Source organism: Myiozetetes cayanensis, unplaced genomic scaffold (assembly GCF_022539395.1).
Source record: "Myiozetetes cayanensis isolate MyiCay16 unplaced genomic scaffold, myiCay2020 scf5-8, whole genome shotgun sequence".
NCBI lineage: Eukaryota > Metazoa > Chordata > Aves > Passeriformes > Tyrannidae > Myiozetetes > Myiozetetes cayanensis.
The window spans coordinates 26,518,117-26,536,429 of NW_026087742.1; the positions used below are offsets into that span (position 1 = coordinate 26,518,117).

Here is an 18,313-nt window from a genome sequence, read left to right on the forward strand (position 1 = left end):
AACCTAGAAATGAGAAAGATACAATTCCTAGCTTTTTTCTGTTTAAAAGCATAATAGATCTATTGAGATAAATGTATTCAAAAGAAGCCCACACTGGAGCATTATTAAACATGTTCCTCTGGATCTAGTTGTGGTGGTTTGAGGTGTTATTCTTAAAAGAGCATGCTCTTTACCTGGGCAGTCTCCCCAGCAAGAGCCATGCTCCTGGTCTTCTTCAATGTCCAATCTAGCTGATTTGGTTAATTGCGTTGTCTCAGCAGTTCAAGCTAAACTGCCAAAGTTATCAGGAAAAGGCTAAGGTGAGGGTTTGAGATCTATTTTGATGACCTATTTTGATGGTGATGCAATAAAAATTTTGATGGTGATGCAATAAAAAAATCACAGGTGAGGTTGTGATATCTTAGGTGATTGTATGAGCTGAGAAGAGTGACAGGGAATTTTCGATAGGGGAATATCACTCAGGGATATATATATTTCGTTCAGGGGAATGTTAGAGTCTCGTTGTGAAGAGAAATGAATTTGAAAAAAAGTTAAGAGGTCAATTATTTTATTCTAGGGCTGACTTTCATAAAATTAAGGCTGTTTTTCACAAAACTTTTTCCTTAGGGCTTTAACCGACTGCTAGTTAGTGTCTTGTAAGACATTAGCCCTATAATTGCCTAGCACAACATTTTTTTAAGTAGATATCATTGGCTACTGCTAGAGGCAGGCTCTTATACCAAATGAACTGCTGATTGACATCTGGATGGCGATTTTTATCATCCTCCTACATTACTGGGCAGAAAACATACATCTGTAGGATTCAAGATGAATTCTATAAACAACCTAAGTGTGATTATTGAAAAAATGTTTACACTTGACATCTCCATCTTTTACAAATTGTCATGGAAATTTTGCTTCATACAAACTTGTAAATAATAGGATGCATCCCTGAAGAGGGCAGGGGGAGCAACAGGCACGAGGGACACCTGACTGCTTTTGTGCTGCTGCTTTGGTATTGCTACTTGCCAGTTCTGGCTGTGTGTCATGGGTCTGTGGTATCATCTTACTGACATCTTCAGCAGGAAAGTGCAACCCACAGGTCCAGCCAGCATTTCTTAGGTGACTAATATAAATAACCATAAGTGATAAACATGTCCTTGTGTATCACATTGATCTTCTAGCACCTTGCATAGGCAGATAAGGGTCACTGTTCCCATTCAGGGGTCAGTGTGCAGCACACAGTATTGTATTCCTCCCTGGCCTCCAGCCCCCGTGGGACATGCTAGCACAAGCCAGCTCTGCAAGGGAAAGGCAGCAAAACCTGCCTTCTCTCACTGTAGGACCAGAGTGGGACATGTGCTTGTCTGTGCCCGTCACTCACCTCCCCTCACGCCTGCAGTTCTACTCTTGTGTTTCTTCTCTCTGCTTCCACTGATTTATGTTTAATGATTTTATGTGTTCAGCAGAACTTTTATCCTTGCTAGAGTTTAACTCTTATAATGAGCTCTCTTAGACCCCCTTTAGATTAAATCTGTTTTTTCCTTTCCCCAGGGATCCTCTTTCCTCATGTCTCCTTTAACAGGAAGAAGTTGCACATAGTATACAGGCAAAAGAAATATAAGAATAGAAAAGAGCATTTTGGTATTAGAATGAAAGGAAGAGAGAGAAGAAAACTGGAAAAGGAACAATAATTATTCTGTTCAGAAAATCATATAGAAGAGAAAATAAGCAGTGGAAAACTGGGAGGGAGAAAGAAAGGAAGTCATCCTGGGACAGCAGAGAACTAGAAAGATAACAGAAAAGACAGAAAAAAAGATGACAAAAATTCCATAAGAATTTACTAATACATTCTGCTGGACTCAACGTAAAAAGAAACCATCCAAGACAAAGTCAGTGTTTATTTGTTTTTAATAATAGTATTAATGAGAATGGAACAGGCAGCCAAGGGCTACTTTTGTCTGTGATATGGTACACCACTAAACAACATGCTAAGCTTTTAGAATCTACTAAATTTCATTAAAGTCAAGTCTCACTAAAGTTGAGCACATACTTAAGTGTTTTTTCTGAACTGGATTTATGTTGAAACTGGCTTAGAATTACAGTTGTCCTTATTGTTTGGTTCACTGAGGATTCTGCAGGGGAGGGGGGGAAAGGGGGACCAAATAAAGCATTTTGCTTCAGATGTAGAGATTTTTAAAAAGAAATCAAATAAATTAAAAGGAATAATCAAGCAAAATATGGTTTTCCCTTGTAAGCAACCCGATAAAGTTTGATTTGAAAAAGTGTGCAGCTCTCAGATCTGTATTTTATTTTTTAGCTAGAGAAAAGCCTGAATCAGCCTTGATTCAGCTGATACTCAGTTTGACATCTGTTGACACGGATGTGGGATAACGTCACTTTCAAAAAACCATACCCAATGGTAATCAGAAATATATTATCCTAGTTTATTTAAAAGCTGCACTTAATGGACAGATTTAGTGGTTTGCATCTAATATTGATGCATCGTAGAAGGTTTTGGAAAGAAGAATTTTGTTGATACAAACCAGAGTCATCTTCTCATGTTTATTTATATGCTCTGAACTCATTTGCTCTTGCTAATTTGTAAAGGAACGATCAAAAGTTGGTCAAGTCAGAAAAATACAAAAAGATAATTATGCTTTTCCTTATTCTAGTGTTCTTATTCTGCTATTTCATGTCCCCTGATCTTTCAGCTTGCTAACCAGCAGATCTAATGCTGGCCAATCAAAAAGTGTGACATCTCCTTTGAATAACACTGGACTAAATTGTGTAATTTTAGCTACTTACAAATGACTGATTGCTTTGGCATTTCTCCCACTACTCCTCTATTCTTTTCTGTCTCACGATGTAGCACAGAAAAAAACAGCTCAAAATGGCCTCCCCCAGTGTCCAGTCCTTCTAACCTGTTATTTTCTAAATAGAAGAATGACAGACAAAAATTAAAGGGGAGTGTATGGTATAAAGCATTCAGGAGTTGATAACTAGGATAGTTGCTCCTTATTCTTTCCAAGACAGACTAGAGCAGTGTCATAAATTGTGTTCTTTGATTGGCATTTATTGATATTACAGAATTGAACTGAAGCCTCTTCTCACTTGCTTTTAGAAAAGCTCATCTTAAAAGAAGTGGCCTGATGCAAAGAGTGTAACACACTCATACTGATTTATGGGCATGCCGAGCGAGGAAGAAGGACTTTGCTAGGGGATTGAGTCTTCTTGTCGTTCCCAGAAATGTTTCTTGTAATTGAGGAAGAAGATAGATTAGGAGCTGGGAAGGATGAAGAAACTTCCCAGTTACCTGTGCAGGGTCATTCTGTAGGGAAGTGGTGGACTTCACTTCTGTGGGTTGCAAACACAGCACTCATTAGCACTTGTATACCTCCTCAGGACAGACCTAGAAAAGATACTAATCCTAAAAAATTAGGAATTAAGAGAAATTCTTAATTGAGTGACACTTGCTGGCAAAACTTCTGCGTTTAATGTAGAGGAAAGGCTTGCTTGAGACGCAGGAATGTATATATAATATGCAGGAATGTAAGGTACCCTGAAAGGCACTCAGGTTGAATGCATGGCTGTTTCACCTGCAGGCAAAAGTCTGAACAACTCTAATTTTGCAAACCACATCCCAGTGCCATCTGCACAATACCACAAGGATATAAAGTGTCTTCATTCTGCAGAGCATCAGAGCATCCCCCAGGCTTTATTTCTCCATCTGTCCAGGAGGGTCTAGCCACATCCCAAAAATAAGGGTAAAATAGCTGTCAGTGGAATGTATTTTCTTGGATTATTATTAGATGGATTATTATTAGATGCAGACTTTTGCCTACAGGGGAATTGATGTGGTGAATAAGGCTTTCTTTAGAAATAAGGAAAGGTAGAGAAACTAATTTAATAAAAAATTCTACTTTAACAAAGTATTTTGCCTCCTATTTTATTGCAAATCTTAAGGGTCTCCCTTAATCTTCCCCATACATGAAGACAAAAATCATTGAAACTACCAAGAAGCCTTGGACTGGTATTATATCCAAGGCATCTTTTCATCCACTTAAAACAACAGATAAGATGATATACTTTTAACAGGAGGTGTAGGAAACAACCAAATTGGTAAACCATGGCACAGCAAGAGAAGGCAGGAATCTGGAATGCAGAGAGGCAAAACAGGAGAGCCCTAAGAAATAGACAAGATGGATTCCCTGGTACCTATAGTCTCTATATCTAAGATTGCTCAAGGATCTGATGCAGTTCCCAGCAAAAATTAGCATAGTCAATAACTGGTGGGTCTAGGGCAGCTTCCCAAAAGGCTGCAAATTGGCTGCTGTGGCTCTGGAACTTCCTAGGACTTGGAAATCCCGCCAAGCCCTGCTGTTCTGCATGGCTCCTGTTTGGTGCTGAAGCTCCTCAGTGTTTCTTAGCAGTTCATTAAGCAATCTCATGAATTCGTCCCATGTTGTTTCTTGTCTAGCCATTTCCTTGTGAGCACTGGGCACGGAGCAGAATGCTTCACTTGGTAGGGTGCCTTGATAACCTCATGCATTGCAGTGCTCCCTCTTATGTGAACATACATGCACTTTTGCTGCACTTGTACTGAAGAAGGCAAAGGAGGGGGAAAGATGACAAGTTGCAGAATTGTCTTATTCCCTTCCAGTATTTGTTTCAGAGGTTTGTGACATGTCTTGTAGCAACGAGCCTTAACTCTTATTGCAGAAAACACCCTTCAGAAGAATAAAACCAGTCATGCCTGTAGCTCCAGGTCCGTTGAGTTGCTTCTCAGGCTGCTTTACAGCCACATCTGTGTAGAAATTACTCCAAAGACATAGGTCACCCTCCACAGAGATTTCCACCAAGCACTCAAAAACCACTTATAGCTCTGTGTTTGCTGATGGTGTTCACTGAGTGCATCCGATGAGTCTCTAAGGTATTTTCTCTTCCCACTTCTGCTTTTTTCCTTCCCATCATCAGTAAACACAGAATTATTTCCACAAAGGGATATCACATTGCAGGACTCAAATCACACTGAACAGGGATGTTGCACATGACACTGATGTAAGTTACTTGAAAAGTTTTGTGTGAAGCCCAAAGCCTGATGGAAAGGCAGTTGCTACAAAGCCGTGCAATCATAGCTGTATTGCTCGGCATGGGATTGTGTGTTCTTCATGGGCCAGGACTGAAGTGGAAGGGAGATCAGAGGCCTTGTAACCCCACATTAAATCCATGCATGGTAAATGCTGCCTGTGGGAAGGTTTGGATTTTTACCTGGTTGTGCAAGAGCCAGGAGCTGATGCTCTTTTGACTGCTGTTGCTACAGCCAGATGTGTTTGAGACTCCTTGAAACACAGTGTTCTTTTTTGGTTTTTTACTCTTGGTTCCATTTTCCGTACTGTCAGTCCACAACATCTCTAACAGTTTAGGCCTCATTCTCAAGTTTCTGTGTTGAGCAGAATATCAGTGGTGATATCGTGGGCATATTTCTGTCACTGTGGTATTTTGTAGTGCTAAACACAGATCAGGGTATGACTTCACACTTTTTCACAGTAGGTTCTGTATTATTTGGACACCAATATATGATCTTAGGAGTAAAGAAAAGCTAAAGATGTGGCTGCTGCATAAAAATAATGTTAAATATACAAAAATCATGGAAACTTAAATGGTAACTCATGGACAAACTTAACAATGTGGGGCAACATCAGGTGTAGCAGAATTAAATCTGTTACAATTACCTGATTTATGATATTGGTTTTAATATTCAGTTTTTCTTGGAGAATTGAGAATGTTACCCTAGCAGAAGTACTCAGGTTTTTCATGACCAAACTAAACATCTTCTTAGGCCTATCTTTCCTTCACAGGCTATTCCTCCCAGTGCTGAGTATATGGCTTTCTTCATTTGAACTGGCCAGGTATTGTTATTTATGAGTTTCAGCAGCTTCTTTAATACTATGGTTGATGTGTATGCTGTGATTTTGGCCTCTTAGCTTTTGCAATGCAAGGTGTGACTGTAATGCATAATTTTTTAGCATACATTTTCTGTAGTCTAATAGTGTATTAGCATCTTAATTCCTGACAGAAACATTCCTTCTGCAACAGATAACACACCCTCAAGATACTAGCAGGGCATGGAAATACTGTTCTGGTGATGCTGATGGTCTTGTGATCATGATGGTATTATAAAATCTTATTCTCAGTAAAAGCTCTAGCATTCATGTTTTTTATTTACTTCAAAACCAAGCACACGGGTAATGTTTTTAGAAGACTCCTATTCTACATCTGAATTTTGCTCTACACCCATCTGAACTTTCCAAACTTTTCCAAGGCTGAGATTCTATTTCCCAATCATGCTATTTGTCCAGATAAAAAAATCTTCTTCTTCTATGCAGTGTGTTGGGTAAGAATTGTGTTTTTCTGCATTGGCAATAAGTTCTTCCCAGTAAATTTTCAGTTTATACTTGCCTCCTTTAAAGATTGAGCAGTTTAATTCCAAGCAAAGCTCAAGCACAGCTCTTGCACCTGAGCACACTAGCAGTCTGGTTTTCATTGCATCTTTGGTGTGCTTGTCCCTCATTTTGACCAAAAAGGTGCTGAGCTAATGCCTGCTCTGTTGACAACTGTGAACAATTTACGTTTTCTTGCATTGTCATGGTACCTCAGCACTAGAAGCCTGGTCTACTCTTGGAAATATGAAGGCTTGTATCCTGTGTCCATTGTCCGGAGAAGTACCCTTCTTTAGGTGTCTTGAGTGATGAGATGATTGGACACAAAGTTAACAACATATATCCTCTGTTTTCTGTTCTACTTGAACCTCTTCCTTATCTGTTGAGGACAGGTACGTTGCTTGTGGCTGCAACCTTAGCATGATCTAACCCTACACCTTGAATTAATGAAAGAATTTCAAGCTACAGCAGGATATCTGCTGAAGAGTTTCTGTCACTGTGGCAAACTGCAACTCTTCATTAAAATGAGGCTTAATGATTCCAGATGTAAAAGCTACAAAAAAGCTAATGAATTGCTCTGGCACCTGCATTACACAAGGTATAACTCTCCAGCCAGTAATTATTTTATCAGATTCGACAGCTCCTGACTGAGTTTTGCTGGAAAGTTATAGAAACTTTGAAACTTCAACAAACAAAAGCCGAAGAGAGAGTGCTTGAGCATTTTCTGACAAAGCAGCATTTCATCAGAAGACAGTGGTTTGTCAAAACAAAGAAGCTCTGTACAAGTCTCCTAGTGGAGCAGTGCTTTGTAGACAAGCAGCTGGAGTTCTCCCAAGCTTTTCCTTTGTGCCCAGCAGGCCCCAAGGGGTGGGTGAGCAGCTTGGCTCCTCCAAACCACCCGGCTCTGGGTGCAACCTCACAAGCAGACTGTTCTGGCCATGGGACATCTAGGTCCCATGGAGACAGGACAAACCTGCTCTTTTTGAATCTGGGACAATCCTTTTGCCACAGGCATGATCAGGAATCTTCCACAGTTTTCTGCTGTAAAAAGGTCCTGAAAGCCTGAGAGTCTCAGCTGAGCTTGTGCATGTGGGTTCCTTGTTAGTAACCAGGATGATCACATGAAGTTTAGCAGATTCTACCTTTGAACTGAATGTGAGGGAAAACCTTTTGGAAAATGAAAATTTCTTGCACGGTTTCATGGCTCTGTGGATATAAACATGCTGAACTTTGCTTTGTGTTCAGCTGATGATCTGCCATAAGTTAACAATATCATGCTGTTCCAAAAAAGACAAGTGCCATGCTGAGATGTGTAAACAGGGCTGTAGCATGCAAGACACATGAAGAAATTCTACTACTTTGTTCAGCACTTGTAAGGGCCAGACAAGGACACTGTGGCCATTTCTGGGCACTGGTCTGCACTAGATGTGGAGACATGCTGGAGAGAGGCCAGAGGAATGAAACAAGAATAATCTGAGCTGAGGAAAGAAACTTTATGGAAAAAAAATTAAATTAATTTAATTTGCTTTGTCTGGGGGAAAAAAAAAAAAAAAAAAAAAGAGAAAAGAGAGAGGTGAATTCAAATCCCAAATAAGGTGATTATGAGCAGGGAGGCACTGGCCTGTACGGGATAAATGGGAGAAGACACCCTTAAGCTGTAACAAAAAAAAAAAAAAATGTTCAAGTTAGACATGAGAAAACATTTGCTTTGGTAAGAGCAGAGAAGCATTGCAGTAGGCTGCCCTGGGTGTCTGACAGGTCTTCTTCCTCAAAAAGTTTTAGAGAAAATGCGCCAGGAATTGCACTACTATTGCTGAGCCCTTCTTGGACTAGGGGGCAGCTGCATGATTCCTTGAGATCCTTTCCAACTCAGCTACTGTAGGTACTTGAGCAGCTGCTGTTTGTATTTTGTGGTTAGTTACTGTTTGATTAATAAGCACTTCATAAGTAATATATGCTAGGAGTGTGCCATTCAGTTCTTTTCACCGGAAGAATAAAGGTTTATTGAACATTTCTGGCTTTTCTGCATGGTTTAGTCTGACAACTAAAACATTCATTCAACTAGCAAAACGGTACCAACTGCTGTAACCCTTTCAAATACCCACAGCTGTACCCTGGGTACCATCTCTCTCCACCTCAGCTGTTTCTACCATGACAACAGTCACCTGATGTCTCAGCTGTTCCTGGAACCACTTTAAGTTCCTCCACTGAAGCGTAGGTGAGATAGCTGCTACTTCCACTTCCAAGAGAGTTCAGAGTCAAGATGTCTGGTAGTTAACAAAAAAGAGTGGAGAAAATATTGAAGATTATTTTTAAAAGGGAAGGGGGATTAAAAATATGAAAATGACTACCCTTTTTTTATTTTTCTTGCATAAGTAGTCTTACAGAATTGCATTTGCTGAATATATGTACAGGGAAAATGTTTGCTGAATATATATACAGGGAATATATGTACAGGGAAAAGCTCGTATTGAAGAGCTTATAAGCAAGGAACTTATGTGCTAATACTAAATGATGTTTTACTTGTAAGAACATTTGCAAAGGAAAAAATAGCAATGGATTCCAACCTTCCATCTTAATTCAGTTGCTTGTTAATTTAATCTTCTTTTATTTATTAGCTGAAAATTGCAGGACCACAGTAATTTGTTCTATTAGTAGTACAATTTCTACCGGTGATTTGCTAAGTTTTATGTCTGGAGTTACACACTAGCAGGTAATTCAATCATTGGCTGTATGATGCTTTCCTTTAGTAAGGAAGAGGCTCATAATCTTAATCTAATTAAAGAAAAGAGACCTGAAGGGAAATTTGCCACAACAAAAGTTGATACTAGAGGATATTATCTTGCAGCAAGCTTGCTGCTGTTCATGGGGAAATAAGTATCTTCAAATGTAGTCATCCTCAGGCATGGAGAGCACTTGAAAGCAGCTGGAAGACCTGTGTCTCCCATTAAATGAGTTTGGGTTTCCAGCTATAGCTGGTATTTAGGTATGGACAATTGTAAATTTTGACAACTGAGATTTACAGGGAGGGGAGCATATACATAGTTTTACTTTCTCTGGATATCATTCTGTGCCAGTGCATCTTTGGACATTTATCCCTCAGTTTGCTGCCTCGGAGATATGCTTTATATATCCACAGCCCATCCTGTTCCCAGGCAGCACTTCTGATGTTATTTCATTTCTGTGCCCTCTCCCTGAGAACACCTGGTTCCAAGTTATCCAGGGGGATACCAAGTATTATCATATACCATGAATGAATAACTTTGTTTTCATTGTCTATTCCATCGTCATGCTCTTGAATGGCATCTTGGACTGCTAAGTGCTGCAAATGGTGTTTTAAAATTAACTGTATTTTACCGGTTTAGATCTTTTGACTTTGTCTACTGTGAGAAAAGAGGAATAAGAATGTGAATTTATTTTTCCTACATTTAATACTTCAGCCATGTACTCTCTGGTGTGGAAGAGTTGTTCCTAAATATTCAGTAGCATCAGCCCAAACCCCTCCATAGCATCCCAGCAAACTAAATTATACTGTCTATCTGCTTACAATGAAAACGGTTTCCTTTTCTGTAAGCGCGTAACTCCCAAGGTAAAAAAAAAAAAAAAAAAAGGCTTATTAAAGGAAAAGCAGAAAAATAGAGTAGCAAATCAGCAGGCTGTGGTCTTAGGCTCACTGTCTTCCCACAGCAGATGGTGAAGTCACTGACCCGTCCCAACTTGGTTAAGCCCTGTGCACATTCCTTGCCCAGGCTCAGGGGACCCCATTGCTGGCTGTCTCCATCTCTGCCCCTGAAGGAGCATGCAATCCCCCAGGTCTCTGCCATCTGGAAGGGAGTCAGGGGAGGGGATGAGCTGGGCTAAACAGCTTTAGTCAGATCATCCCATCTCTTTGCAGTGTCTCTTCAGAAATTCTTCCTGTTTCAAACACCTCACCTCCAAGTGCTGGCCCCACCTGGGCTGGTCCTCACCTCAGTACACGGTGTCAGCACTTTACTACTGTTTATATCTTTCCTGAAACCATAAGTGGTGGGATAAAGATGACTTTTCCCTAGCTGAAACATGGAAAAGTGTTTTGTTCTTTATTCTGTTGGGTGCTGAAGAAGCCAAAACCACTGTCTATCTGCCAGGAAAAATGAGATTAGTTCAGCTGGTTAGAGCATGTAGAGCATGGTGCTAATGACACCAAGGTTGAGGGTTTGATCCCTGTACAGGCCATTCACTTAAGAACTGGACCAGATGATCCTTGTGGGTCCCTTGCAACTCAGAATATTCCGTGATTCTGTGAACCCAAATGCTTGGGGACACTCACTTGTTACACTGCTCTGTCACCTCCTAATCCTGGTTCTGGTTAAAGATCTGTCATCCAGCTGTCAAAGGGCCACATGCCAATACCTAGACCTATTTTGATATCGAGCCAAAGGTTTGATTGCCCTTGCCAATATAAATGCACTTGCTCAAGCCAGGGCCAAAGAATAGTTTAGAGTGGACCTGTCACAGAGAATTGCAGTGTCTGCCCAGTTGTCTCGGTGTGTTGACCACAGAGGCATGAGAACCATGAGAGCTTTGTCTCTCTTCTCTCATTAACTGCTGCACCTGACCTTCATTATAAAAAGAATATATGAAATAGTTTCAAGTGTTTGGTGGTCATACAGCCTGCACCATCAGTAAGACTGGCTATTAGAAGAAGCCCCATGATCACAGTTTTTCCTGCAGTAGCTCCTTTTTTGGTCTAGGTGAAAATCAAATCTGTCTAGGTGCATTTAGTTCATAATAAGGCATTCTTAAAAAAAGGTTCTCAGCACTTGAAAAGTGATTGATGACTTCTTTCAGCAATTAACTGTCTTCAGGATTAACAATATATGCCTAGCTTCTACTTTGATTTTGACTAACTTCAGATTTTTGCTACTAGCTTTCAGACGTATTCCAAATAGGCTGAAGAGCTGTTCATGAATTTTTTGTTCTGCCTCCTCCCCCACAGCCGTAGTCATTTTCATATGCCATAATTAAGTTAGTTCTTCATCTGGGAGGCCTGTAGACATGCTTGAGCACAGAGAAGCTGCAATATTTCTCAACCCCAGGAAGCAGGATTCAAAGGCTTCTGTAGCTAAGCTTTCAATGATATGATTACCGAACCTTTCAAGCCTTCATGTTTCATTATGGAGAAATATCTCGGTTTCAAATGCTTCCCTGAAAGTCGTTCTCCCTTTCAAGGTGAAAGAACTCTTTCTTGTGACTTTCTTTCATTTTTAGCAAGGGCAAGTTCAAACAGGATAGTTAAGAACAATGAATGGAAAGGAGGGGATGGACCAACACCAAAGGATTATCAGTTATTTGTTTCAGAGGAAGGTTTGATTCTTACTGCGTTTGATGCTTCCTTCTTTCCCACTTGCCCAGCCAGGTCTCACAGTGTGCTCTGCTCATGGACGCCTCAGCATCTCCTGTGATCAATCACACAGGAAGATTTAGCCCATATGTGCCCTTACATATGTGACAGAAAATCAGGCAGGTGACATTGTTTGAGGAGGTGTGGCTGGTGTCACCGGGGTGCCTGGCTTACTTTGTCAAGGTTGTAAAGTACCCCATGGTTATTGAGTGGGGGCAGCTTCGGGGACATACTGAGGGGGTGATTTGACAAAGCAGAACCATCGTGGCAATGGGGAGCACTGGTGTGTAGTTGGGATCACTTTTCAAGTCTTTCTTTTGCAGTTCTCAGAGATGGGCTCTCCATAATGCTTCGGTTATGAAGAAAGAAGGACTGCTGAATAGTTGTTTTGCAATGGAGAAGACAGAGGGAGAAACACCAGCACAGTGGTTCCCACCTTGTTGCTCATCTCTCTGCAAACATGTGCCCCAAATCCTCTCTGTGCTGTGTTAAGGAAAGGAAAAGCTCAGACATTTCGACATCCGCTTTCTTACATCATCTTTACCAATTTTGCATCCTGTAACTCCCTGGTGAAAAGAGGAACAATGACTTTGTATAGCTGCTGCTTGATTCTTTTGCTATTTACCTGGAACACTGCTGCCTATGGGCCAAACCAACGGGCACAGAAGAAGGGAGACATTATTCTTGGAGGATTGTTCCCCATTCATTTTGGAGTGGCTGCTAAAGACCAGGATCTAAAATCAAGACCAGAATCAGTGGAGTGTATAAGGTAAGCTAGTAAAAGGGAAAATAAAAAGTTTTATTGGGCAAAGTCTTCACCTTTCTTGACTTGAACTGACATCCTATACATTGTGTAAATATGGTTTGTAATCTGATGCTTTTAGAGGCAATTGGTGTAAATAATAGAAAAAACAAGTTAAACAGTAACACAAATAATATTTGCACAGCAAAAGAGGGCAATCTTTGTACTACCTGGAGCTGCCAAAGCATGAATATACTGATCTATCTGGCCATTCACGGTGGATATTTGATTAGTATCTGAAAATTAGCTTTCCTAGCAGAAGGACAGAAAAGAACTCATAGTGCCATTTAGTTCATTTGATTAAAGTAATGCATAGCAAAATAGACTGGAAATCAAATTTTATTGTTTTGGGGTTTTTTTCCTCGTCTGTCTGTCATCTTCTACATTTTTACAAACAGTTTAGTTGCCTAAAGTGGATAGGTGAAAGTGAGATAGGCCACTGCTTTTGAAAAATCCTACTGAACACATAGATGTCTCTTTAGGACCTTTACAAAGGTCAGGCTTTCCTCACGCAGAGTCCTTTTCTTTTGTGTAAACAGTGCATATAGGTTTTATCTTTGGTGTTTGGCAGTAAACCCTGGAGGGAGAAATGCACATGAAAACAATTCCTCTTGTTATTGAAATGTAGCCATTTTTGTGGTGAAACATGAGGAATTTTTAACCTTACAACCCTGCACGGAATACACAGAAAAAAGGGAAAGTGAGACTGAAACTGATTGCAACTGGAACATCGTATAAACAAAATATAAGAAATTCCTGTGGAATTCTCTCATGACCATGCACAGGAAAACACTTCAGTGTTATGGGGCTTCTTCTGTAATCATATGTGAAAAATTATGTTCTTGGAATTATTTGGACCTCTCATCCTACACTGAGAATCTAGTATAGTCGTGTTGCAGATGGCAGTGAAGAATGGCTGACAGCACTCCTGCTATGCTTACAGATTTCAGGTGTGGTTTCCCACTGAGACACTGAGCAAGACACGTCCATCTACTTTATGAGATCATCCCCAGATGCTCTCAAAGGGAACACACAGAAATGTAATTAAGCAGATATTATTTTGGCAGCTTCTGTGCCAGCACAGGAAAGTCATAAACTAAACGTATGTGGGATTTCTACTTCATGGAGCAAGTAACTGCCAGCATTCCATCTTTTTTTCTTTTTCTCTCCCAAATGCAGCATTTTAAAAGTGGAATGCTGGAAAGCAAGGAATGTTTTCAGCTCCATTGTCTTCTTTATCTGCTGCAGGCAGAAGGCAGGACAATGTAGATATTTGCAAACTGAATGTAGTTTTCAATTCTTTCGATGCTGGTTCAGCCTCAGTGACTGTCTTGACATGGTCACGTTATTGAAACGGATCACTGGAAAATGTTCTGCCACAAGTAGTACAAGTGTGTGGTTGCCAAAAGGCATGGTAATGAGGTAGCAGTGCCAACAACAGGCAAATCCTGAAAAGCCAGACTAGGTGTTTTAAGGACACAATGGGAGATCTTCTGGGTGGCATTTGATCTGCTAAAAGGCATCCTCCTAGTCAAATTTGCCTGGATAAAATCTGTGTTGTTCTTACCTCTGCACCAAGAAGCTGCAGGTGCAAGAGAGAAAAAAGGTGACTGCAGAGGCAGGCATTTGTGGCATTTGCTGCTGTCCTTCAAGGAACTGGATAAATTGGGAGTTGACAGCATAATGCAAATGGAGAATGAATGAAGGCTGGAGATCTGGCTGCAGGGCAGTAGAAACTACAAAAGGAACAGGGGAATGATTGGACCAGAGATGACTGGAAGTTCCTCATTGCACAGGTCTTTGCCAGAAAATGTCCATTTGCAGTAACTGTTTAATTCAAAAGAGGTTGGAATGAGAAGACTTTTTGAGACCAGTCGTCAGATTTTAATGATGGAGACAATTAATACATGGGAACTTTTTGTGTATTCCTTGTTATTGGTACATGTCAAATTGAGAGCAGATATTTTTCCTGAAAGATTTTCTAACTTTAGCAGTATTGAAGACAGAAAATTCCTCTCACTCGTATTGTACAGAGATCTCTCAACACAGACTTGGTGGTTCTTTTTGGTTTTGGACTCTGTGATTAGATATTAGGCTGTGGCAGGACTGTGCATGCTGACTCTTGAGTCCAATACATTCTTCATGTCAAGAGTCAGAATCTTACATATCACATGTGAGATTCCTCAGTTCTGGGCAATAGACTAGCCTGGAATTATCAAACTCGTATTTTTAGGGGGAGAAAAAACTCCTATATGTTCTCGTTCCCTCACAAAGTAAACCTGCCCAGTCTTGTAGCATCAAGAACTTCCGTAGACTGGGAAATAAATGTGACTGTACCTGGTTAAACCAAAGATACTAAATCTGAGCCTTCTCCAGCACTGCCTTATCTTTTCAAAGCTGAGGCTAATCAATTTTATACTTGGCCCCCTTTTCAGACAACTGTGTGCAGCTTTTATCTCTTTACGACCTAGGAAAATGTGTCTCATATCACATTAGAAAATTAGACTCAGGTCACTCTGGGAGTATGAGCATCCTCTCTCTCTCCTCATACTCTCCCACATGGGGCTGCAGCAGCAGCAAGTCATCAGACCGTATGAGAAGCTCCTTGCTTTGAAACTAAGACAAGACCTGAGGGTCCCACTGAAACCCTGTGGGTGGTCTATCTATATAGAGTTCAGTATCAAACAACTTAAGATAATGTGGTTTTCCTTTATTTTGAGGACTGTTCAATCTAATCTGTGCTGTTTGGACATTTTCCCCCACATTTAGCTGTGTTCAGTGTCGTGTTTATGCTCTCAAACAGGGCTTCACAAAATGGATAGGACAGTTTTCTCTCCGCTTTTTCAGTTTTCACATTCTTCATGCTCTTGTGGCACAGCATCTTTCTCTGCAGTTTAGCATACATAATGGCCTGAACATACTGTGCATACCTTGCACATGATTATTCAGAAATTTGTATAAATAACTCAGCAGTGAAAGGAAAAGGGAAGAGTAACAATCTGTCTTTCTGTGATGTTGCTACTGAAAAGGCATCTTTGTGCTTTAAGCACTGAGTTGTAGAATCCAAAGTGAAAACATACTTGTGATTTTGATGTCAGATAGGAATACAAAAAGTGAGAGCAGTTTCATTTCCTGTTTATTGTTTCAGCAATGAAGGATCCCGCATTTGATATAAATACACCCTCTGTCTTTGTGTGCCTCCGGTGCTGTTGCAGCAACTTTCCTTATAACATTTGCTGATGCGTATCTGATGTGTGCAGCGGAGACAGAGGCTGAGCACAGCACAACCAAGCCCTGACCCCCATTCCATTCCCTGTCAGCACCCACAGAGGCCTATTCATAACCGGATTTCTCCGCCCTTTCTTGATTTCAGGTAGATTAGCAGTAGTGGTCATGGTGGTATCGTTAGTCTTTTTCTTGGCATTATTGCACAGATGGACCATACCCATGTATTCCTCTTACTGTAATGAACTGCTTCCAGTAAGGATATATCTTTACTGAGTTGAGATACAGTGTTGTCAATATGGTGTTGCTAGGCCATAATTTTTAACAGTATTTCCTGTATTCTGATCAGCAGTCTAGCCAAGGTCCCCACACTGTGGCACATAGTGTTTAGGATGTGAAACTGTGGTGAGACGTTCTCCCTGTGTCATAGTGCAGGACTTCACAGAGTACAGCTCCAGGACTCTTTAGCCCACTGAGTCTGTCTGTCCATCTGAGAGAACAGAATTTTAATTCTAGCCCTAGAAGACTTATTTGCTAATCCCACTGCAGACCTGAATGTATAACAAGCTATTTAGGATTTTTTTCCATAAGATGAAATTATATCCTTTTTCACTTTTTCTTCCACTCACCTTTGAAATTGTTGTTTGTTTGTTTTTTTTTTTTTTTTTTTTGCTCTGCACAATACCCTTCACCCATAGTCCTAGACTGTAAGAGGGGTAAGCAACTCATTATACCTACTGCCTGCAGGAATCCAGCAAATAACTGAAGGTCTCCCCTTTGCATAGCTTAGAAATAACAGGGTAGTAGCAGCAATAATATGTAATTAATTTACTGGAAATCTAGAGAGGACAGAGAAATTAGTATGTGCATGCAACCATTAGAGAAGGAGGGGTGCTGATGTGAGACAAAAGGCTTTGCCACCATTTTCGAATATAAGTACCTGTCAGATATGGGAGGGTAAGTGAAAGCTGCATTCAGAGCTTTCACATTACTTCCTCCTTCTTTTCCTTCATATTCTATTGCTTAGTGCCTTGTGAGTGTGAGAAATGAAGGTCGTGAATACACAGGAGGTTGTGAATTCTTTCTTTATGGAGATCAACCAGGATCAGGAGCAATTTCCCTGCTGGATGCAGACAGTAAGAGTTGTTAAAACCAAACCAGACAAACAAACAGGGTATGGAACTATGGGGAGCTTAAACCATGCAGTGAGTTTGTGTCTCTTAATTTGCATACCCTTGCTTTGAAACACTGACTGAGACATTTAAGCCATTCTGAGCACCATTTGACAGACACATTTAGTATGTAGAATACTGGTCTGCTGCACATCTGTCCTCTGCAGATGTGACAGTTACAGTGAGGATTTGTGAAGGTATTGTTTCTGATTTCTCTCTCTCTGTTTGTGCTTCTCTCTGAGAATAGAAAGATCAGTGGGTTGAGTACACTGACAGGGTGAAGAATAGGCATCGGAGGGGAAACCTTGATGGAATTGGTGTAAATAAAAATTCCCATCTACACCTGTGGGCTCTGAATTATTTACATTGAACTCTCATTTAGAGCTCAATGGCCACTTTTTATAACAGCACATCTCAGAAATGTTAAAATACAAGACTATGCAAACATACCTGTAAAGTAATTTGACAGAAAGTAAATTTTGGAGGCTGCTTGTTTTCCACCAGGAAAATACCAGAAACTATTTAAATATTCTGGAAATCTAATGAAAGTTTGCTTCTGTTGGTAAATCCTGTGCAGTTTCTTTATGGAAATTACAAGTCAAATTTCTGCATGGATGACAGAGCATTCCAGTGACTACTCATATTAATCACAGCCATAACATAGCACAGGAGGTCAGGCTGCATCAGTGTGACCTACTGCCAGGTTCAAAGGCTGCTCTTACCAGTCACTCATGTACACACCAAGCCAAGAGGAGCCTATCTGCAGCCCCTTTCTGGGATCTTACAGTTCAGTAGGAGAGAATTTATCCACAAAATTTCTATTCATAGAAATTGAAAAAAATTTTGCTTCATTTAGACCAGTTTGGCAGCACTACCTTCATCTGATCATATCTGTATTATAGTACTGATACAACAGTGTATTAGTCAACAAGATGAGAGCTTGTCTGTAGATCTATCAGGTGTTGGAGAAAACAGAGTGAGGAGTGGTGTCCCCATCCCATCTGATCCTCTTCTCCTGATCTGCTTATGCTGCTACCGACAGAGGTGCAGCTGAGGAGAACAGCAGGTCTCCTGCCTAGGTTAGTTTGAGATAAATTATTGAAAGTGTTTCAAAGATATTTTGGAGTCTAGCTCCCAGAAAACTGCCCCTACTCTCCTTTCTCCTCCAAAATAAAATCATCCAAACTCAAGTACCTGAAGTACAGGCTTTATGATGTAAATATACACTAATCAGGAGCATATGTCATAAAGGAAAATAAAAGCAACTGTGTATCATGGGCCTTAGTCTGCACTTACTGAATTAAATGCC

General features: G+C 40.4%; 1 protein-coding gene across 2 annotated transcripts in view; it reads left to right on the top strand.

The window, feature by feature from the left end:
- The window catches only part of CASR (calcium sensing receptor), a 73,685-nt gene that overhangs the window by 21,154 nt on the left and 34,218 nt on the right, over positions 1-18,313 (top strand). For both annotated transcript variants that reach the window (XM_050333221.1, XM_050333220.1), the window contains exon 2: positions 12,129-12,574. In XM_050333221.1, coding sequence (XP_050189178.1) covers positions 12,390-12,574 — 185 coding nt within the window. In that variant the 5' untranslated portion in view covers positions 12,129-12,389. The remainder of the gene's footprint in view (positions 1-12,128; positions 12,575-18,313) is intronic.